The sequence below is a fragment of the Coenobita brevimanus genome, chromosome 105, assembly GCF_032717465.1.
Source record: "Coenobita brevimanus isolate Jiangsu-jjx chromosome 105, ASM3271746v2, whole genome shotgun sequence".
Lineage (NCBI taxonomy): Eukaryota > Metazoa > Arthropoda > Malacostraca > Decapoda > Coenobitidae > Coenobita > Coenobita brevimanus.
In genome coordinates, this window is record NC_137058.1 from 4,697,259 (window position 1) to 4,720,298 (window position 23,040).

At 41.5% G+C, this 23,040-nt stretch overlaps 1 protein-coding gene across 1 annotated transcript; it reads right to left on the reverse strand.

Annotated features, from left to right (window-relative positions):
* Window positions 1-6,395: 6,395 nt before the first annotated feature.
* Window positions 6,396-22,485, reverse strand: LOC145416337 (carbonic anhydrase-like). The gene is made up of 9 exons (XM_080285336.1): window positions 22,130-22,485; window positions 16,463-16,620; window positions 14,351-14,443; window positions 10,842-11,000; window positions 9,902-10,040; window positions 8,742-8,917; window positions 8,168-8,325; window positions 7,457-7,543; window positions 6,396-6,521 (listed from the first exon to the last, which is right to left on the reverse strand). Exons 1-9 carry the CDS (start codon window positions 22,483-22,485, stop codon window positions 6,498-6,500), a joined length of 1,350 nt encoding a protein of 449 aa, XP_080141462.1. The 3' UTR covers window positions 6,396-6,497.
* Between the last annotated feature and the right edge of the window lie 555 nt (window positions 22,486-23,040).

The following is a 23,040-nucleotide window of genomic DNA, read 5'->3' on the forward strand; positions in this document are numbered from 1 at the left end:
CCCATGGCTTCATTTGCGCGTCCTTCTTACAAGTTGTATCAAGCTCTGCTGGCCCCTATATAATGAGCTCAGTCTCTGCATCATTGCCACTTAGATCTGCTCCTCATTTTGTTCACATCTCTGTCCTCCCCTGTACAGTTATTATTATTGTGAATTTCTCAGGAAGTCTCCAACCATCTAGCAGCTGTGTGTAATTTGAGTATAACTGTTATTGCATTTTTTCTTGTACTGTGTAGCATAAGGTTAATTCTTAGGCCTAGTGAGGTTTTTGATTAATGTTGGGTTATGTCAGTCATTTTTGATAATAGTTTGTATCTGTAATAATTTATCTGGCATTCACTGAGTATTATCTGGTATCTCATTTTATCAGGGCTGACTTAGATAAATTTACTCTTGCTAATTTCGTGTTAATAGAGGCTATTGCAGTTAACCATATATTTAACCTGTTTATTTGCCATTACATTATCCTTATGAGTCCTGAATGTTTTGTCGTTAGTTTAAGCATTAAACTTTAACTTGTAATTTTACCTAACTCTTTTGTTTTGAACCTGGAACTTTACGGGACAGTAGTGACTCTTCGTATTCTCACTTAAAGTGTACATTATCTTTCTCTGTTCCGTAACATAAATTTGGCGACCTCATATCAGGATATTCAGGATATTATCATAAGGATATTGCTTGATATTTTGTGACTGTTACTTATTAATTATGTCTACTATTACTACACTTGATGAAGCCAAAGATTTTTTGTCAAATGTGCAAACAGTGTGTGATGTAGAAAACAGAACAAAGAATGAACTTAAGCTTGTTGCTCAACAATTGGGAATTGCTGTTCGCTCTCATCATTCTAAAGATCAAATTGTTGACATGATTAATGAAAGCTTGTTTAATGTAACTCCTCCAAATGAGCAAACGCAGATTGAATTAGCTAAGTTACAGCTAGCCCTGCAGGAAGCTCAGGCTAAGGAGGCGGAGTCTCGTGCTAAGGAGGCGGAGGCCCGTTCTAAGGAGGCTGAGGCACAAGTTGAAATTGCTAGGATTCAGGCAGACCATGAGTATCGCATGAAACAAGGTGGAACTGGATCATCTAGCTCTGATGATTTTGATGTGGCTAAAAATGTTAAACTTGTCCCTCCTTTTAATGAATCTGATTTAACAAAGTATTTTCAGTTGTTTGAGAGGGTAGCTACAGGTTTTAATTGGCCCAAACAGAATTGGCCAGTACTCCTTCAAACTGTTCTCACCGGTAAAGCTCAAGTAACTTATGCATCTTTGCCTCAGGATCAATCTGATAATTATGATGTAGTTAAGAGCTTGATTCTTAAGGCCTATGAGCTTGTTCCTGAAGCCTATAGAGTAAAATTTAGGACAACTTACAAGCAAGATAAGCAATCCCATGTTGAGTATGCAAAAATCAAAGAAGATCTGTTAGAGCAGTGGTTAAATTCTAAGAATGTGGATTCTGATTTTGACAAATTTAAGCAGATGATTTTGCTGGAGGACTTCAAAAGGTGTATTTATAAAGATGTAAGCCTATATCTTGATGAGAAAAGAATAGATAATTTGTCTGATGCTGCAGTTTTAGCTGATGAGTATGTTCTCACTCACAAGAGATATTCTAGAGAAAAAGGGAAAGCTGAGAGTAAGTACGTTGCCTCTACTCAGAGTACAGGTAACAGGAAAGAGAATAAGGATGATGTTTCTCAGGAAGTAAATACCAGCTTCACCTCTAGATTTCACAAAAGTAAATGTACTTATTATAGTAAGCTTGGTCATACTACAGAGAGATGTTTCAGGAGACAGCGTGATGTGAACAAAAAGGAGTCTTTAAATATTCAGTCAATTGGTCTAGTGTCCACTCTTGAGAGTTCCCAGAATTCTTTAACTGAGTTAACTGAACCTGCTTTGAGGGGTAACTTAAATTCTCATGATGGAGCTCCTCTTTTGAGCAGTAACGTGGGTGACACTCTCAAGAGTTCATGTGCTAATTTCCTGTCTGATGGTTTTGTCAGTCCTCTGGACAGTAATGACAGGAAATCAGTTAAAATATATCGTGATACAGGTGCTTGCCAATCCCTTATGCTGACCAGTGTTCTAGGCTCTAATGTTAATTCCTCTGATGAAACTGTAATCTTACAAGGTGTAGGGAATAATTACTTCTCTGTCCCTCTGTGCAGAGTGAATTTAGAGTCTGGTTTTGTTAATGGTTCCGTTATGGTTGGGTTGGTTGAGACACTCCCAATGTCAGGTGTAACTTTCTTACTTGGAAATGATATTGGTGGAAGTCAAGTATGTCCAGCTCCTCAGTTGTCTAGTGAGCCAGTGGCTGCGGCCCAGGATTGTGATGTCCCTGATGTGTTCCCTGCATGTGCTGTCGCTAGGGCTAAGTCTAAAGTTACTGGTGATTTAGAGGATAATGATGATGATGATGTTATCCTAGCTGACACTTTTCTTGCTAATTTGGACCACTCACCAGATGAGGCAGTACCCCGTAGTGTTGATAATTTGTCTCGTCAAGAGTTGGTTGAGTTGCAGGTTGCTGACCCTGAGTTGAAAGGTCTAGCTAACTCTGCTTACAGTGAAGAAGAGTCAGCCGGTGCTTCTACTTGTTATTATGTAAAGTCAGGAGTACTTATGAGGAAGTGGAGACCCCCAACAGCATCAGCCGACTGTGAATGGGAGGTTGTACATCAAGTTGTCATCCCTCGTGTTTGTAGGCAGGATATCATTAGAGTGGCTCATGATTCCAGTTTGGCAGGACACCTTGGAGTGAGGAAGACTGTGGCATGCATTTTGAAACACTTCTACTGGCCAGGTATCTTCAGGGATGTTTCCTGGTATTGTAAGTCTTGTCACACCTGTCAAGTTGTGGGGAAGTGTAATCAGACCGAAAAGGTTGCACCTCTAGTTCCCATTCCTCCTTTTGAGGCGCCTTTCACCCGTGTGTTGGTGGATATTGTGGGCCCTCTTTTCCTAAGACTTCTTCAGGATTTTCTTATGTGTTGACCCTGATTGATATGGCTACTCGTTATCCTGAAGCCATTCCACTTAGAAATATCTCAGCAAAGAACGTGGTTAAGGAAATGCTAGGGTTCTTCACAAAGTTTGGTCTGCCCAAGGAGGTACAGTCAGACCGGGGAAGTAATTTCATGTCAAACGTTTTCAACCAGTCTCTGAAAGAGTTGGGCATCACCCAGATCACGTCTTCAGCTTACCATCCCCAGACCCAAGGAGCGTTGGAGAGATATCATCAAACACTCAAATCGATGCTCAAGAAATACTGTTTGGAACATCAGAAAGACTGGGATAAAGGTCTTCCATTCGTTGTGTTTGCCGCAAGAGAATCTCCAAATGAATCACTGGGCTTCTCACCTTTTGAACTACTGTTTGGCCATGAAGTAAGAGGACCCCTTAAGTTACTCAAGGAATGCTGGCTGTCGGAGGAAGATGACGTCAACCTGCTGGAGTATGTGATGAAGTTCAAAGAACGGCTGTCCACTGCTTTACAGCTGGCGAGAGAGAATTTAGGAGCTGCTCAGGAGAAGATGAAGACTTGGTATGATAAGAAGTCCAGGTTACGCCACTTTCAGCCAGGAGATCAAGTTTTGATTCTGCTACCAGTACATGGGCAACCTCTTCAAGCCAAGTTTAGTGGTCCTTCTTTCGTGGAGAAGAAACTCAGTGATGTCAACTATGTCATCGCCACACCAGATCGTAGAAAGAGCAAGCAACTATGTCACATCAACATGCTAAAGTTATATCACAGGCGGGACGAAAATAATCCAGTCTGCACTGTAGCTGTTCCACCCGAGTCTGCAAGTGAAGCTCTCCCATGCAGCATGAGCCTGAGTGATAGTTTGGGGAAGAATCCTGATATCATGAATGATCTCCAGACTAAGCTTTCTCATCTACCTCCCGAGGAAAGGCAAGAGTTTTCGGCATTACTGCAGGAGTACCCGCAAGTGTTCCGTGCCACTCCAGGAAGAACTACTGTGTTGATGCATGATGTCGATGTTGGAGACGCAAAGCCAATTAAACTGCCTCCTTACCGTGTGAACCCAGTGAAAGTTCCTCTCATCGAGAAGGAGCTTGGCTACCTGTTGGACCACATGATGATTGAGCCCTGTCAGAGCGAGTGGAGTTCTCCTGTCACTCTAGTCCCTAAGCCAGGTGGGTCACAGCGGCTTTTGCATTGACTACAGACGTGTTAATCAGATAGCCAAAACAGACACTTACCCTCTCCCTCGCGTGGAAGATTGCATAGACAAGATCGGAAAGGCTAGGTACATAAGTAAGTTTGATTTGTTAAAGGGATACTGGCAAGTACCTATGACTGAACGTGCTAGGGAGATCTCATGTTTTGTAACATTAGGAAAGACTTTTGCATGTTCTGTAATGCCATATACAGATTGTTTTAGAGTAATAAGAAATTTCCTTTGTAAATTTCTTTTTTCTTTGTGGGGAGGTGTTACATAGCCTATGATTTCATCATCCTTTGTGTAATTTTAATGCACAGTATGCTGCATGTTTGATCACGAGCGTGTTCTGCCTCAGTCCCCCCCTTCTACCGTTATAGTAGAGTAAGTCGTCCTTTCTGTTGTTCAGTGCGGGATTTTCATCTCTTTGTCCCCATGGCTTCATTTGCGCGTCCTTCTTACAAGTTGTATCAAGCTCTGCTGGCCCCTATATAATGAGCTCAGTCTCTGCATCATTGCCACTTAGATCTGCTCCTCATTTTGTTCACATCTCTGTCCTCCCCTGTACAGTTATTATTATTGTGAATTTCTCAGGAAGTCTCCAACCATCTAGCAGCTGTGGTGTAATTTGAGTATAACTGTTATTGCATTTTTTCTTGTACTGTGTAGCATAAAGTTAATTCTTAGGCCTAGTGAGGTTTTTGATTAATGTTGGGTTATGTCAGTCATTTTTGATAATAGTTTGTATCTGTAATAATTTATCTGGCATTCACTGAGTATTATCTGGTATCTCATTTTATCAGGGCTGACTTAGATAAATTTACTCTTGCTAATTTCGTGTTAATAGAGGCTATTGCAGTTAACCATATATTTAACCTGTTTATTTGCCATTACATTATCCTTATGAGTCCTGAATGTTTTGTTGTTAGTTTAAGCATTAAACTTTAACTTGTAATTTTACCTAACTCTTTTGTTTTGAACCTGGAACTTTACGGGACAGTAGTGACTCTTCGTATTCTCACTTAAAGTGTACATTATCTTTCTCTGTTCCGTAACAATATATATATATATATATATATATATATATATATATATATATATATATATATATATATATATATATATATTAATTAATTTATTTATTTATTTATTATATAGATTACAAGGTTCACACAGATTATACAGTACACCAAATGGAACACTCAACACTCCTTCACACAAACGGAAAAACTTCTGTAACCCTCAACAAATATCAGCTCCATGAATCCCGTGATGTAATTCTTTTATCTTATTCTTGCTATCTCCTTACGCTTTTTAAACCTAGGAAATGCCCCTGGTACTGACGGGGTGAACAGAGGTCACATCTAATCTCTACAGTTCAGAGTTGACTGAAATCGTCTGGCAACAGAAAAAATTTAATAAAGACATTACCATACTGAATGACTTCTTTTGGGGGGCCAGAGATTAGAGGCAGGCCCTCAGGGACGTCGAAGTAGGATTTGTTCCCGACTGTCCTGTTACTGCCTATAATCTAGTACAAACACCAAGCAAAGACTGATATCTAAGCAACAGCTGCAACACAAGAAACTGTTGTTGGCGTTACGTTTTCAACAGTGATAAATAGTTTAAAATTACATAATAAAATCAATAACATTTCAACACATAGTTGCACGCGAAAAATACCAATTTGGCTACCTTACTACTGTACCCTCTGTAAGAAGCAGCAATACACTTACACTGTAGTGAATACATTGTAAAGTAAGAAATATTCATAAGTGCTTAAAATGATTCACCGATGTGTGTGTGTGTGTGTGTGTGTGTGTGTGTGTGTGTGTGTGTGTGTGTGTGTTTACATTAGAAGTTTATTTTATAGCAGTTCTCAGCTGACAAGTAGTGGCCTAGTGGAAGACACTGGAGACGGAAATCAAGGCTATGTTTTATGTAATGCGGTTTTTATTTTCCAGAGATGACCAGAAGCTTTATATCAGTATATGCTGCTTGGAAAGAAGATTGGTCTGTTGGACAATGGTAACCTATAGCTTCAGGACCTCCTATATCCCAAAAGAAGTAATATGGGACTCTCTTTTATCCTTTTAAATTTCCTTTTGTAGGTTATGGTGCGTTAGAGGTAATTTTTACTTAACACGCAATTGTACAACAGCCTCATCAAGGTACTACTTTTGGAAATTTCACCGCTACGTAAACTATAAGGAAAGTCGAGGAAGGAAACAGCTGATGAAGTAAACTGGTTCTCATGGTGGTCTTGAGTCTTCTCGTGAACCATATAACCAGTTCAGCATCCTAGGCAGAGTTGGCGAAGTACAGCTGGAACAGGGATTACAGGCATTAGACAGTATGATCAGTAACATAATATTAGATTGTGTTACAGCTTTAACGCTACAGAATTAGTTAACGTTATCAGTACCAGTAAAAAAATATCAGTAGTCCATGGGTGAACTTCTCGAAAATATTTATGGTCGATTCCCTGGCATAACCATAATCTGTTATTGCCGGACGCCAATGCAAGAAGATTGCCGAGACTTCGCGTGCCTCTTGTTCCCCCTCCATTAAATAAATAAGTAAATAAATAAATAAAGATAATAATAATATTAAGAATAATATAGTTACGAAGGAAAATTGTCGTATGTTATATCTGTTTTCTGCAGGAAACACAAACTATGAAAGGAGGGTTCAGAATGTTTCCTTGTCTCCACTTCTTCCCACAGAAACAAATCTAGGCTTCGACAAGAAATAGATGGTAAATATATTTTAGAATCCGGCTCCAGAGTCCTGCACATTCCCCTTTCAGTTCCACGGCTATATGTAAGTTCCAAGTTTCAAGTAGTATCTTAAAATCCAAAAACTTTGTTTATAAATGTTCTAAGTTCCTTATTCCATAGTATTTATTCTATAAAGAGGTACAATCGAACATAAACAGAGCAATACCACGTTATTCGAAACCTGGAGCCTATTTGTAAACGCGTAAGTGGAGGGAACTGTGCATACGAAAAAAAAACTCACCTGGGAATAAGGACTCACCGGGGAAAAAGAACTCACCTGGGAATAAAAACTCACCTGACGGAAAAAGAACTCACCCGGGAAAAAGAAATCTCCTGGGAAAAAGAACTTACCTGGTAAAAAGAACTCTCCTGGGAAAAAGAAATCTCCTGGGAAAAAGAACTTACCTGGTAAAAAGAACTCTCCTGGGAAAAACAACTCAACTAGGGAAAAGGAACTCACCTGGCGAAAAAGAAACTCACCGGTCTGGTACCGAGAGGCTGAAGAGGACGGAAGTTGTCAACCAAGGGATGTCCGTGTGCGTCCTTCAGCTTGCGGAACGCCGCCATCTGTGGGGGTATAGCCACACTTCACCATTTTATTCTTGCTAACCACAGACGATTTTATGCGGCTATGAGAAACCCCAACCATTCTAAATGTTTAAAATCCTGAGTGTAACACAAACGCGCTTGACCCCTTTACTACGATGACGTCCTGTTTGTTTATTCTTGCTACCTAAGGAGACCTTTTAGTGAAGGGCTTAATGAAGACTATAACAGACATCTGTTTGAAGAGTCATTCCTATGCAGAGTACAGACATCTTGTGGCAGCAAGGATAAAACAGAAAAGACATCATTGTACTGAAGGGACTAAATGCTCCAGCACTAAAGGCAGCACAAGAGAATATTTATAATGGAGAGAGTAAGGGTACCGCAGGTGTAACTGTCACAACAGTCTTTTCACATTAACCTGGCCAAGATTTTCGTCCTTTTGCAGTCTACAGTATTTCACCAAAAGCAGAACAGACAATGCTACAGCCCTACATCCTTTCCACTGCACTTCTTAGTGAGTAGTAGGATACTCGAATGTTAACCTATTGTTACAGCTAAGCATTCAGGATGGAGAGATGGCAATTTTAGGCCAAGTTAGAGTTAAAAATGTATAGGAGAATATATTTACTCTTATTTCCTCACCTGTGCAGCCGATATGTTTAGAGTGTCACTGAAGACCGTCCACACTACCGCCTCGTTGCAGGGCGGTGTGGTCAGAGAGCCTTGGTAGCGGTAGAAATTGTTCCTGTTATTGGGTAGGAAGGTCGACAGCAGCAAGGACGAAACGGTGGCCTTTTGACCTGATGGTAAAGGAACGAATATGAAAGAATTGGGCTTGTCCTTATCCTCATGAAAATGACGAAAGCATGTAATACCAAGTAATTCTCTCTCTCTCTCTCTCTCTCTCTCTCTCTCTCTCTCTCTCTCTCTCTCTCTCTCTCTCTCTCTCTCTTCTCCAACCAACCTTCTGAATGAAACAGGTGGATGTAATGATATGGACAGGATGTAGTGCAACCACCCGACGAAGATGTTTGTATTAAGAAACAGTAGTAAAGAGGCTGGCAGTAAATTTAATCAGAAATACCTTACGTGATACATGAAAGCTTAAATCAGAGATGAGACACACCAGCTCTGAATTAGACTGAAAGAAGTACAAGTAGAGGTTTACATCTCACAAAGCATCAAGTTCTGTGGTAAACAAAACAACACAAAATACCACATGGCTTGGTGACGCTGGCAAGCGCTGTTATAAGTCCAGCGAGTGCTGGGTTGTCTTCCTCAGAGATGGTAAACATAACCCCCAGTACCGCCAGACCGTCCTCGTACTTAGTGGCCGTTGCTTGGTCCTTGTAACTCTTCTTGTAATGCACGAGGTGGACCTCGCACGGGTACCTGAGAGCACAGCACAAGCAGTATTATTTTCTCCTTGTCTATCTGCCACGCCCCCCCCCCCTCTCTCTCTCTCATGCTATTTTAGTCCATTAATTTAAGATTTATATCCATCTGAGAGGGAGGCACCAATCTTCTGACTATTTTATCATACTGTCTAGTCCTTTTTTTTTATTTCTCTCCCTGTCATCATACTTGATCTTCCGCCTCCTTTACCATACTGCCTCTTCTCTTTATTTCTTTCATTTCTCCTCATGTTAACATACTTAATCTGTGTCCTTCTCTATATATCATTGTGTTTCGTCCCACGGTTTCCTTTATTTCTCCTCCTGTCATCATACTAAACCCTCTGCCTCCGTTATCAGACTGCCTCATTCCTTTGTTTCCATCATGGGGCCGAGCTAACCATTGTTCACTGATTCATCCCTGTCTGCCATGCACTATCCCATGCCGTCTCAGTGTAGTCTAAGCTCTACCTCCTTGTTTCACTTCCCTCTTGCCTGTCATCCTTCATCCTTTCCTGCTTCAAGCGCTTTATTGCCTAACAACAGCCCAACTCCGACTTGATCACTCTCTTACTACTGCCGTACCCCTTCTGCCTTACCTCTGCCTTACTCCATCCTAGTCGCTACCATTCTCCACTCTAAATACCACCATACTTCACCTTAACTACTGCCATTCTCCACACTCCACAGCTTTATTGCCTAACAACAGCCCAACTCCGACCTGATCACTTTCTTACTACTGCCGTGCTCCTTCTTCCTTACCTCTGCCTTACTCCACCCTAGTCGGTACCATACTCCCCTCTAAATATACTCCACCTTTACCACTGCCATTCTCCATACTCCACCCCAATTGCTATCATACCCCACCCTACTCATTGCCATACTCCACCCCAATTACTATCATACCCCACCCTACTCATTGCCATACTCCACCTCAACCACCGCCATACTCCGCCCTGATCACCGTTAACTCCCAACTTGCCTTTTGTGCTGGATCAAATGCTCTGAGCCAACGGAGTTATTGGAACCCCAGTGGAAGTGAAGCTGCACGAACTCATATTCGCCGTCGAGATTCCCACCACTCACATAGGGTGTGTTCGGCATGTCCACCGTGACCCTGGCTGCCAGTAAGAAAATACCTGTTAGTTTTTAATCCGAATAGCCTAATCGATTTGGGAAGCTTATTGAAGAATTTGTTGTAATTTTTTACTCAATAATTCAAAAATCTTGCCCTCTAAACCTACGTGTGTGAGGTTATTATTCTTGCTGATAAGAATGTGGGTTGTAATCTGCGCGTCAGCATTTCCTGATCAGATTACGTTAGCTTACGTAAGAACCAAGTGAGAAGCTGAGAACAGCAGACTCGGTCGTGCTGCAAACATTAACAAAATTGGCCAAGGAAGCATTTTCATAGTTAGTTCATTATCGTTTGATGGAAGTGGATCTCTCACACAAATACTATGTTGTGGTTGAATGAAGTTCGATACTTCTTATTTATGAGGCAGGAATGAGCCTCCTTGGTCACTAATGAAATAAACCCTTGTATGAGACTACAATTGGCCATCAACGGAGCAGAAAAGAATTCGAGATCACTGTCAGATGAAAACAAACTGACCATAATCTTCAGAGTATGAAAACTAACCTTAATGAATAACCAAGGACACCTCAAAGGATTTCACGACCCAATGTTGAAAGAACTATATCCTTTTTACATTAACCTGGCCCAGATTTTCGTACGTTTACAGCTTCATTCGCGTAGATTACTGAAGGTAAGAGGCAATTATACGCCTATACGTCCTTTCCATAGCGCTTTCTCGTGACTTGCAACATATTTCAATGATACTATGTTTTTGCAACTCAGCAATGAAGATACAGAGAGGGCAGTTTTAGGCCAGGTTTGAGTAAAAGCAGTACAGGCGTACCTGTGTCTCCATTATTAATGACTGTGACTGATGTTGGCGTATCGTCGTAGTTATGGAACTGGAAGGGCGTCGCCGTCATCGGTGTCCCGTCGTAGAGGTCAATGGGAGACTGGTGCTGACCTCCGCAACATGGGTAATTCTCTTTCCAATATTTCGGACCTGAATGGTGATACAGTAGGTCAGTAGGTGTGTGTGTGTGTGTGTGTGTGTGAGAGAGAGAGAGAGAGAGAGAGAGAGAGAGAGAGAGAGAGAGAGAGAGAGAGAGAGAGAGAGAGAGAGAGAGAGCAGGAAAATGGGAGTCATGAGAGTTGGAAAAAGTAAGTCCGCGAAAATTTACCCATCGTAAACAATTTTATCCCCCTAAGCTGCATCGGGTCTTTCAGGTCCTTCAAAATCAACTTGCACAAGAGATCGATTCAGGTCAACACAGATTGCTTTCAGGTCATGCTTCTTATCCTTTCTTTGAACCCCGTCACTAGGAAATTAATTATAAGGCTTGTGTAATGCCAGAATCTCCCATCCAGAAGTTTAATCTTGAAACACCACCACTTGTATGCCTCCACGAGCATTCCTGTTTATTCACGCACTCCAAAATGCAGCTAAAAAATAAAAATCTAAGCCTAAACCTTACTACACCCCCCTTAACCGACTCTCGTCTCCTCCCCTGGAACCCTCTTTGCTCCTTCCGCCCCGTGAATATTCTATGATCTTGTTTGCTTGGCTGAGATGATGCAGGCGTGAACTATCTGATTTCCACATACCCTCCATGCGGGAGTGGAAGTGGGACAGCCCTCTACTCTCTGGACCTGTGCACGATCCAGATTGCCTGTTCATGAATGCGAATACTTCCCCAGACATGCTCAATCGGGCATGTGGCTCAGGACGTGGTGCTGCTGTAACATAAGAACATAAGAGAGGATAACTGCAGTAGGCCGGTTGGCCTGTGCTAGGCAGCTTCTTGAAGAGTAACTGAACTACTAGAATGAGATAAGGATAGCAAAGAAGAAGGCTCTCCCCCGCCCTCCATACCCTCCAGCCGAAGCCGGCAGGAAAAGGTCAGAAAGAACACCACGCATAATAGAAAAACTGGCGTGGACATTTTACAGGAAAGTGTGAAAGGAGAATAGCTACTATCATAGTGTAACCTGAAAAGGAAAAATTATGAATTAGTATTGGTTATAAGATTTTTTTTTTTTCTATATCCACCCCTTATTTGTCATATGCTTATCTAGCCTATGCTTGAAACTCTCAATAGAAGAGGCAGCAACTACTTTACTAGGTAGCTTATTCCATTCGTCTACTACTCTATTACCAAACCAATTTCTACCTATTTCCTTATTGAAACGGAATTTTTCTAGTTTGAAACCATTATTTCTAGTTCTATCCTGTATGCTCACTTTAAGTACCTTACTAATATCTCCCTTATTTATACCCTTCATCCACTTAAAAACCTCAATTAAGTCTCCCCTTACTCTACGCCTCTCTAGTGAGTGCAGACTTAGTCTTTTCAGTCTGTCTTCGTATGACAGGTTCCGGACGTCATGTATCATATTTGTCATTCTTTTCTGTACATTTTCTAACGAATTAATATCCATTCTATAGTAAGGACACCAAAATTGTACTGCGTAGTCTAAATGTGGCCTTACTAATGCTAGACAAAGTTTCAGCATTACTTTTGATGATCTATTGCTCACGCTTCTCGAAATAAATCCTAGGACCCTATTTGCTTTATTTCTCGCATTAATACACTGTTGCCTGGTTTAAGGTCGTTACTAATCATAACTCCTAGATCCCTCTCGCATTCCGATCTGCTAATTTCTTTCTTATCTATGCTGTATTTAGTGTCTCCAATGGTCTTGCCTGCGTTAAGTACTTTACATTTTTCAACGTTAAATTCCATTTGCCAAGTTTTAGACCATTTGGACAATATATCGAGGTCTTTTTGTAAGTTATGGCAATCGTCAGTCGAGTTAATGATACGCCCTATTTTTGTATCGTCGGCAAATTTGCTGATGCTACTATTGACTTCTAAGTCTAGATCATTTATATATATATAATAAATAATAAGGGACCGAGTACTGAACCCTGTGGTACACCACTAGTTACTAATCCCCAGTCCGAATTAGTTCCGTTTATTAATACTCTCTGCTTTCGTCCTTTCAGCCAGGTTTCTATCCATTTTAAGATATCGCCGTCTATACCGTGTGCTCGAACCTTTCTAACTAACCTTTCGTGTGAGACCCTATCAAAAGCTTTACTAAAGTCCAGATAAATAACATCGTAAGCTTTATCGCTATCTACTGCCTCATAGACCTCCGAGTAGAATGACAACAAGTTTGTGAGGCAGGATCGTCCTTGCCTGAATCCGTGCTGACTTTCGTTTATAAGATTAAATCTTTCTAAGTGTTCTCTAATCTTATTTGCCAAAATTAACTCTAACATTTTTCCTACTATTGACGTTAGACTTATCGGACGATAATTCGACGCAGCTGATTTATCACCCTTTTTAAAGATGGGCACTACGTTTGCGGTCTTCCACGCCTCTGGAACGTCTCCTGAACTTAAAGAGTCATTAAATAACGTTAAAAGTGGCTGACATAATTCTTCTTTGGTTTCTTTTATAATTTTTGCATATATATCGTCCGGACCTGGCGATTTTTGAGGTTTTAACTTATTAATTTCTTTCAATACGTCCTTCTTACTAATGGTTATTTTACTAAGAATATTTTCCGTATTCTCATCGTAAATATTTGCTACTTGAGGGACCAGGTCTAGATTTTCCTTGGTGAATACTGATATGAAATAATTATTTAGGATGGAGCACATTTCTTTATCTTCACTGGTAATGTCACCTGATTCTGTTCTGAGTGGTCCTATCCTATCTTTATTTTTCGTACGGTACATTTGATAAAAACCCTTGGGGTTTTCTTTTGATTCACTTGCAACCTTAATTTCATAACTTCTCTTTGCTTTTCATAACCATCTGTTGGCTTATGGAAAGTTTTCCTTTTCTTAGAGTCTCGAATATATCTTTCTAAGAACCAGACTGTCAGTCAGTTACTTGCTATTTTCGGAAACGTGGCTATCAACTCCCGCAGAATATGAATCTCCCGACTCTAGCGTTTATATTTGCTTTATTATCACTTGCTTCTTTTAACCTTTGCAGATGACTCTCGCCAACTTTCTAAGCGTTTTCCAAGAAGGTTGTGTTACAGGAATAATAGGGTAGCTTCACTGTCTCTCATCAGAGATAGCAAATGAAATATTATATCTCCAAGCCCAGCGTAAGTCATTTCCTTTCTTCTCAGTCTTCAGTACACTACCTCAACTGCCATCTCACACGCAGTACAACCTACCTAGTATAGTCCTAGCTTTAAGCTCATTGCTGGCTCCAGGCTGTTTGTTGCATTTGGTCAGTTGGTTACAACCTCATTTCAACCAGACATTTGTTCATATTTGTTCCCAAGTGTTAACTTTGGGCAGTTCTTCACACATACTTTGCTACTTACCGGTGTCACCTTTGTAGCTCCAGTCGCAGTCCTCATCCCTCTCACAGTCGTCTTCCTCATCGTCCTCACACTCGCATTCCTCATCCCCCACACCTGCGAATGGGAGGCGAGAGGTACTGACATTAGTTTTTCTGTGAGGTATGATTCGCGCCATCATTGACATTCTTGTGATGCGAGTTCGGGAGGATAGTTTTTTTTTTTTTCTTTTCTGTTGTCTGAAACTAATCCATTAATGAACTTACTAAACTTAGATATCTAACCCGCTACCATGATATACCGAACGTAGTTCAGAATGTACGTATGTGGTTAGGAATGTGCAACAATCATGTGGTCAGAAAAAATATATATTTCTCTGCTTCAAATCAACGTCGCCCACAAAAGAAGTCCTTTGTCCTCTACAACTTCTTAAATTATATTGAGAAACAAACCAAACCCTATTCAACGATCCCGTGCATGTTCTGCAGAATACGTTTATCTTGGGTGATGGAGGTTTTCAGAACCAAGATGTCAGTACCACATAAGCGATTTCTGTTATTACTTTGTAGATACAGGTGCCTTCTGTTCCGCTGTGATTTTATATTTGAAACGGTAATTGTCTACTATGAATATGAACAAATATTTTCAATGAACCTTAACAAGTAAAACAATTACCGTTTTTCGCTTAAATATAATTAGGCCTATACTGAAATAAATATATACAGCCAACATCACTTTCTACTCAGAAATAAGGAAACATTTATTAACGTTCATAAAATAAGGATCACAGCGTGGAATATCCTTTACGTTGCTCCTCTCCCCGTTGAGCATTGATTACACTTTGATGCCGTAAAATGTGTTCATCAGTGTTATAAGGGACTATACATAGGCTACTTCAAACCCCTTAAATCCAGAGGGATTCCTCAAAAACCACATATAACTGTTAGGCAGAAAAAAGGAAAAAAGGAAGTTCATGGACTGATGTGATTACGTATTCTAAACTCTACAGACTGCATCAGAATTACTTAAAACTATATAAAACATGAGCGTTGATTTGTCTTATACCTAACAGCTGTTCTCGCTGCATCTGATGATGATGATGATGATTGACAACTATGATGGTAATGATGATGGCCACCTCCAAGCTACTAGTATACAGTATACCGTACATACAAACACCACCACCATTAATAACCCGAGACACGGATCATTTGCTGAACACCCACATTATCGTCACGTTATCATTGCGTCCTTGCAGTCAAAAAATGAACACCATTAATAGGCTGCAGCAGGAACTTGGAGCTCTATAATACATTTACTCTAACCTGGCCTAAAATTGCCTTCTCTCCGTCTTGAATGCTGAGTTATAAAAATAAAATAACACTTAAATATGACGTTAGTCACGAACCAGTGCTATGGAAAGTATGTGGAGCTGTAGTAGTATTTTTTCATCCACTGACCTAAGTGGCAGAAGCTGCAAAAGGAGGAAAATTTGGGCCAGGTTAAGGTAAAAAGAGAATGGTAACACACAAATAAACCTGAAGAGCCAGTAAAAACTTAAGTACACAAGACATTTATTATTCTAGAGAAGTGCAGAATCCAGCAAAACTGAAGCCGTGCTTTCTGATATTTTATTTTCTTCAGAGAACAGCACTTAGTAGCCCAGGCATCAAAGAAGTTACTGCTTTGCATCTCACCTCTATCACTGCGGTAGAACAGAAGCGCAAAATAATTGTGCTGATACGGAATTTGAAAAGCACTAACACAGGCATGACACACTGGTAGCTTAGCGTTACACACACACAAATAATAATAATAATAATAATAATGAATTGGCGCTATCAGTTAAATATTCTGGTGTATAAAACAAAAGACACGAAGCTTCTAGCAAACTGTGAAAAAAAAAAAGTTCCAAACCCCACTGATCCTTACAGGAAGTAATTATCTGATGGGCTGTCATGGGTTTCATATCAGAGGCAAGCTCATTCAGTAACACAAAAGAGAGCAAAGACTATCATAAGATGAAAAAGTCATATTACACATCATGATCCGAAACGCTGTTCAATTCTGATAATTCATAACAACCTTCGAAAGCACTGGATAATATTAGTGAATTTAGTCATAATGTCAACTTACGTGTATTTATTATGTTTGACTTCGGTGCAGGAGATTCATAACGCCATGCCAGAGCAGACTGAGCAGGTGGAGGGAATGCGAGATAGAGTGTGGTGATGACGATGAGTAGTAAGAGCCTCATGTCGTGCTGCGGGTGTTGGGCTAGATAGCAATTACACCTGCGGTAGGTAAGAACAGAAGCTAACACAGGGAGAGGCAATGAACAAGGCATTTGATTTATAACATGTTACTTTCTAATCATAGGGTACCGAGAGTGGAGCTGTCGGCACCCACTACGAGAAAGACGTCGGTAATTGTGTTGACTTACAGACCTAAATGCGAATAAAACGTGATTCCTTTTATTTGGTATTCCCCGTGTGGGGAACAAATCCTATAGGAAATCATGACCCAGCACAAGGAATTTTATTTGTCAAAATCTTGCTTAGACGTATGTAGTTATGTAGCCGTAACTGACAAAACTATAATCCTTGATATTGTACAACCTTTCATTTTAAATAGGAAAACTTGTGGCCATCAATCCATCCATCATCCAATCCTATGTCGCCCCATGAGGAGCGTAGGAACGCGGGGCTAGGCGACTTGGTCCTGACGTTTAAGACAAGAGTGACCAGCCTCACTCATCCCTGAGTGGTATTACGTGAGCAACAAACCCCAACCACCCCTTGGATATAAAGCTACACAGGCTCAGTCCGATTGGAGCACCTTAATTACCCTCTAAACCACCAGGCGCCATAATTTGGTTATATGGTTACCACCCATCGTAGTAAATAGTTTTCTGGAGTACAGGAAACCATTTGGCTTGTCACTCAGTATTGAGTTACCCATAGGCAGAAGGAAGAGGAAAGAATGAAGGAAAAGAAGAGAGAGAGAGTGTAAAGTCACCCATAGGCAGAAAAACTTGTGGCACGAAGGATAATTCTGAGAGAGGAACTATAAAAATTACCAAACAGACCAGGCACCTCTGTTCGACTCACACTTCAAATTTTTGTTGCATAAAGCTGTTTCGGGAATCACTGAACTGCCCTGTACTGTATGTGATAATTTATGTTCACGGTTTAAGATTATATTACCTGATGTGACGCAAGTGTGTCTTGCGTACAGTATACCTGGTTTGAGACATATGTGCCTTGGGAATTGTACAGTACAATAGCATTGAGCTGACTTCGGAGAAGAGCCAGTGGAAAGAAAAAAGACTTGGGATTCATGCCAACCGGCAGTTATGTGAGGTCATTAAGGTATAATGAATTTTAGCGAAGTTGCAATATAGTGTACAGGGTACAGTGTACTACTTACTGTGCCACTCTTGCTGATCGATGTGGGTGGTGCGCATAAACAGAAACTTCAATATTTTAAATACACACCACCATCCTTTGGGTCTACTACAACCTAGCCCAACAATGACATCATTCGTTCCAAAATTTTTCTCTTACAGCTTGATGTGAATACAAATCGCTTATAATAACTGAGTGGTGATCTACTCCAAGCCATTAAACAGGAATGAGGTCCCATATGTCTACCCCAGCTGATGTTACCAACAGGTGAATTGACACTGACGGATGGTGCTGGCACCGTACCGTCAGTGCAAAGTAAACTATCTATCTTTCTAGCTATCTATCTATCTATCTATCTATCTATATATATATATATAGTACATCTCCCCAGTACATGCCTATATGGGCGGCAGAGGACATCGCGCACTAGGAATTTGCGTACTGTGAATACATAAACTTACTGGAAAAATTACATATGGCGGCACCCCCTTTCATGGGCAACCCTTGAGATGCCTTTCAGACCTAAGTATTGTACTATACAGGGAAGCTATCTAAGACATATTACCTGAGATAAAGTAAACCTACAAGATCATGGCTTTACTAGGTAAATCACTGGTGGTAGGTGGTGGCGACCATCATCCACCCACTTGATGTCTTGCAATATAATTTGTAGCTTCTTGTAGTATGTTTTGTAGAACAGTTATACATATATTAGACTCGTGGACGAGTGGTTGTTATACGTGAGTAGTTCTGTAAGTAGATAATCTTCTTTCCCTTTTGTCATGCAATGAGAGGAGAGGTAAAGATTAGTATGGGACTATTTTTATTTGCCCTGGAAATATTAACAGTCTCTCACACACGAATGAAGTATAAAGTAGAGTCCTGCGAGCTACCTCCTGTCTCGCTCTCTCTCTCTCTCTCTCTCTCTCTCTCTCTCTCTCTCTCTCTCTCTCTCTCTCTCTCTCTCTTCCACCCTCTCGCCCATGTTGCTAGCCTCCTTCTCCCTACTACCTGTCGATTCTAAGGCTAACCTCCTTCTGATCTCAGAATCCTACATTCTGGTGTAGCAGGGGTCGTGTCACGTGTGTTACACTGTTGTTGAAATGTTCTAGAAGCCTGTGTGTGTGTATGTGTGTATGTGTGCGTATGGTCACGAGGCACAGTTCGCGTGCCTATCAAGAATTCCTTGAGTAAGAGTGTGTAAACATGTTTACCATTGCTCGATTCTCGCTGACACACTACCTATCTCATCCCCTGACTTGCTGCTTCTATCTGTCTATCTATCTATCTATCTATCCATCTATCTATCCATCATGCTATCTATTATGATTTGTAATTATAATATGGAGTCCTGACAGATGTGGTGCTGCCTACTTCTTCCTTTGCCTTTATCATTCTTTTTTTCTGTGCCTGCCCTCCTCTCTTCCTATATCTCCAATCTTTCCTGTCACTTCTTATTGCTCTTCTTTCCTTTACAGGTGGCTTTATATTGAGTGACAAGCCAAATGGTTTCCTGTAAGCCAAGAAGCCATTTACAGTGCTGGGTGGTAACCATATAACCAACCCATACGTGCTCCCTACATGTCAACAAGTGGGTTGGTGGAGGGTTAGTGTCCCTTCCCGTGAAACCAGTAACTCAAAGTCAAATGGCCACCCCTTACAGGATTATGGCGTCTGGCAATAGATAGATAGATAGACCTTTACCTGTTATCGCTTCTTGGGGGGGGCAATGTCGTGTACTCGGTGTAACCCCGGATTAGGACCACTTTTTGCTGCCTGTCTCGCTTACAAGGAGTTCAATTCGCGTACTAATAAAAAATACACTAAAACTGAAAAAAAAAAAAAATAGGTCCTCGTGTACAAGGGGGATCGTGTACTCGGAACTCGCGTACTGTGGGGATGTACAGACGTCGGAATAAGTTCGTTTCCTTTTCAGTGGACTAAAGTGTTTGTAACACTGCTCGACGGAGAAGTATCCCCTCCTCCTCCTTTCCTCATAGTCCCACACTCCCACCCAACCCCCCCACTTTTCTCTCCGACCCCATAACCCCACCCGGTACCCTCCATACTCTCGCTCACAGCCAGCTAGGGGTTTCTGTACTTCAAGCACCTCTCTAATTACGTGTAGTCTGAACAACTAATAAAGAAATAGTATGGTATTTATCATAAATCAAGTTAGGAAAAGGTTTACTACACTGTGTGTGTGTGAGAGAGAGAGAGAGAGAGAGAGAGAGAGAGAGAGAGAGAGAGAGTTATAAGACAGGGAGCAACATGCGGAGGAGAGCGAGTGGAAAAATGAGAAATGAGAGGGCGTTACAGAGAAAATAAAAAGGGGAGAGGCAAGGAGAGAACAACGAGAGTTAAGAGACAGAGAGTAAGAAGAAGAGACAGTGAGAGGTGAAATGGGATACAAGCAGTGTGAAAGGGAAAGAGAAAAGGGAGATTGTATAGAAAGGCCTGGAAACGGGAAGTAGAAACAAAGGGAGACAGCTGAAAGAAAATGGAAATGGAACAAACCTAGACATAGGGATAACAAAAGGAGAAAGTGGGAGAGACATCTACGGAACGGAATACTGAGAACGATAATGAGAAAAAATAGAAAAGGAGGCAAGGTAACAGGGAGGAGGAAGAAAGTGTGTTATTCTGGCAAGGACGCAGGGAAAGAACTAAGCAGGATAAGACGAAAGCATTGAGGCTGAATAGAACGAATGACATTCAAATAAAAAGGGAGAGAGAGAAACAGAGAAATTAGAGAAATTTGGGGAAAGAAAGTAGAGATTAAGGGTGGGAAGAAAATAGGTTAATTTTTAGGGCAAGAAAGAGGATGGGGATGTTAAGAAGGGAAGACAAGGGGAGGGAGAGGAAGTAAGGAAGTGAGGGAAGGACAGTGGGAAGAGCGGAATGAATGAAGAGATTTCAGGTGACATGGAGAGACGGAGAGAGGAGAGAGAAAAAGAAGCATGCAGTTATTACTGGGGAAAGAAAGCTGTGAAGGAAATGGATTTAGTAAAGGGTAAATAAACACGAAGAGAGTAATGGAGAAAAAAAGATAACACATGTGACAGATGAAAAAAGTAAGACAAAGTTGTGACACAGGGAGGAAGAAAGAAGAGTGAGGTAAGGAGGGAGTGACAGAGGGAGAGAGAGACGAAGGAAAGGAAAGAGAGAGGGAGGAAGGTAGGGACTGAGCAGTTAGCCATAAAGAAAGGGGAAGGAGGGAATAGGCAACTGGGGATGAGACAAAGGATCCAGAGAGAGGGGGGGGGGAGTACACAGACAGGCACAGACAGATAGGTCGACAAATATGCAGAAAGTGTGCGTTTGTGAATGTGTGTGTGTGTGTGTGTGTGTGTGTGTGTGTGTGTGTAAAAGAGTTTACCACAACATTTAATCACAGCAGATTTATTTTTTCTCTCTCTCTCTCTCTCTCTCTCTCTCTCTCTCTCTCTCTCTCAGTGTAGTAAACCTTTTCCTAGCTTGGTTTATGATATATACTGTACTATTCCTTTATTAGTTGTTCAGACTACACGTAATTAGAGAGGTGCATGAAATACAGAAACCCCTAGCTGGCTGTGAGCGAGAGTATGGAGGGTACCGGGTGAGGTTATGGGTTGGAGAGAAAAGTGGGGGTGGCTGGGTGGGAGTGTGGGACTATGAGGAAGGAAGGAGGAGGGGATACCTCTCCATTGAGCAGTGTTACAAACACGGAAAAGGAAACGAACTTATTCCGACGTCTGTACATGAAGCGGAGAAATTTTATGGAGGTCGTTGGTATTGCAAGGAGCCAGGGCACAGGAAAGAGGAATGCTACTAGTGGAAGAAGGAACAGGAGATTAGAGGAGGTTGCTGGTTCAACGAGAAACTAGGACACAAGAAGGAGGTTTGCTACAAGTGGAAGAAGGAGCTAGAACATAATAGTGCAAGGAAATTTACGATTGCAAGAAAAGGGTGTTGGACATGTGGTGAGGTATGACACTTCAGTTCTCATTGTCCAAAGAAGAAAAATGAGGATATGAATAGGGCTGCAGAAGAGAAGAAGTAAAAAAATTGTAAAGGCCAGTGTTAAGAGCCAACAACCAGACAGTTTTTCCAAACTAGCCCCACCACCGAGATAACGCAGGAGAACTTCAACTGACAGTATGTGAGTAATCGGATGAAAAGACAGCAAGAAGTATTCCCTGATGATTGATTCAGCCTCCAAGCGACTTTTGTGAGGCCTAATATGTTACGTCATCAGTATCTGCCTGAGTTATCAGAACGAACGTGAGCCGTAACTGGGCACTTCGCAGAATTGAAGGGACCCATGAATTTCAGGACTGAAGTGACAGGGAAAGAGGCTATGCTTCCAGCCTACATTGTCAACATGGAGGATCAGTGTCTTCTTGGTCTGTACTACCTGATGTCCATGGGATGTGAACTGGACTTCTGATCTATGAAGCTCAAGGTCTGAGGAAAGTCGGTTCCCGTCATGGCAGTGAGACACCATTTCTGGGGGTGAGGTGAGGGCGCCGGCGCTACAGTGATACCTCCAAGATCAGAACTACTGCTATAATCCAAGGTGAGTGGCTCTTTTAAGAGCTCTCTAGCGGTGGTGGAGCCTATGGACGGTGCATGACTAAGGCTAGAGTGATGGCTGGGAGGAATTTGGTGGAAACAGATGCAAGGAAAGAGCCAGTTGTTGTGGCGAATTTCTCCCATGAGACACACATCAACGAGGGAGAAATGGTAGGACTGTGCCAGGCAGTGGACCATGAGTGGCATCAGTGGATGGCGTGAAAAAGGAGTGTAGTCAAACAAGGTCAGAATCTACAAGATCAGTAGCAAGACCTGTTTCCCAGGAGCTCCCAGTGACTGGTTGACTCACAATTGCTGCAAATAAGGAAACTGCTAGTGAAGTTCGTTTATATCTATTCCACCGAAGACAAAGACCTGAAATACACAAATCTGGTAGAACATTGTATCAACACAGGGGATCACTGCCCAATTAAACAGCCTGCTCCAAGGATGGCCCCAGTTCAGTGGGAAGAAATGGAGAAGATGATGGAGAATCTTCAAAGTCAACGAGTGATTGAAACGTCCAGCAGTCATCGGGTTTCAGCAGCTGTTCTGGTAAGGAAGAAGGATGGCTCAGCGAGGTGCTGTGTAATTTATCTAGCCCTAAATGAAGTGACAGTGAAGGATGCAATCCCCTTACCAAGAAATGATGATATGCTGGATGCCCTGTCAGGTGCCCTGTGGTTCTCCACCCTAGACATGACGCGGGATATCACCAGGTCAACTTCACAAAAAACAACAAGGAGAAAACAG

What these genes read in the sequence shown, in the direction of transcription:
- LOC145416337 (XM_080285336.1), bottom strand. Translation starts at nt 22,485, where the DNA reads ATGGTCCACTGCCTGGCACAGTCCTACCATTTCTCCCTCGTTGATGTG. An exon ending in GTCAAACATAATAAATACAC is followed by an intron (nt 14,444 to 16,462) that starts GTAAGTTGACAT and finishes TCCCATTCGCAG; the next exon opens with GTGTGGGGGATGAGGAATGC. An exon ending in TAAACATATCGGCTGCACAG is followed by an intron (nt 7,544 to 8,167) that starts GTGAGGAAATAA and finishes ATACCCCCACAG; the next exon opens with ATGGCGGCGTTCCGCAAGCT.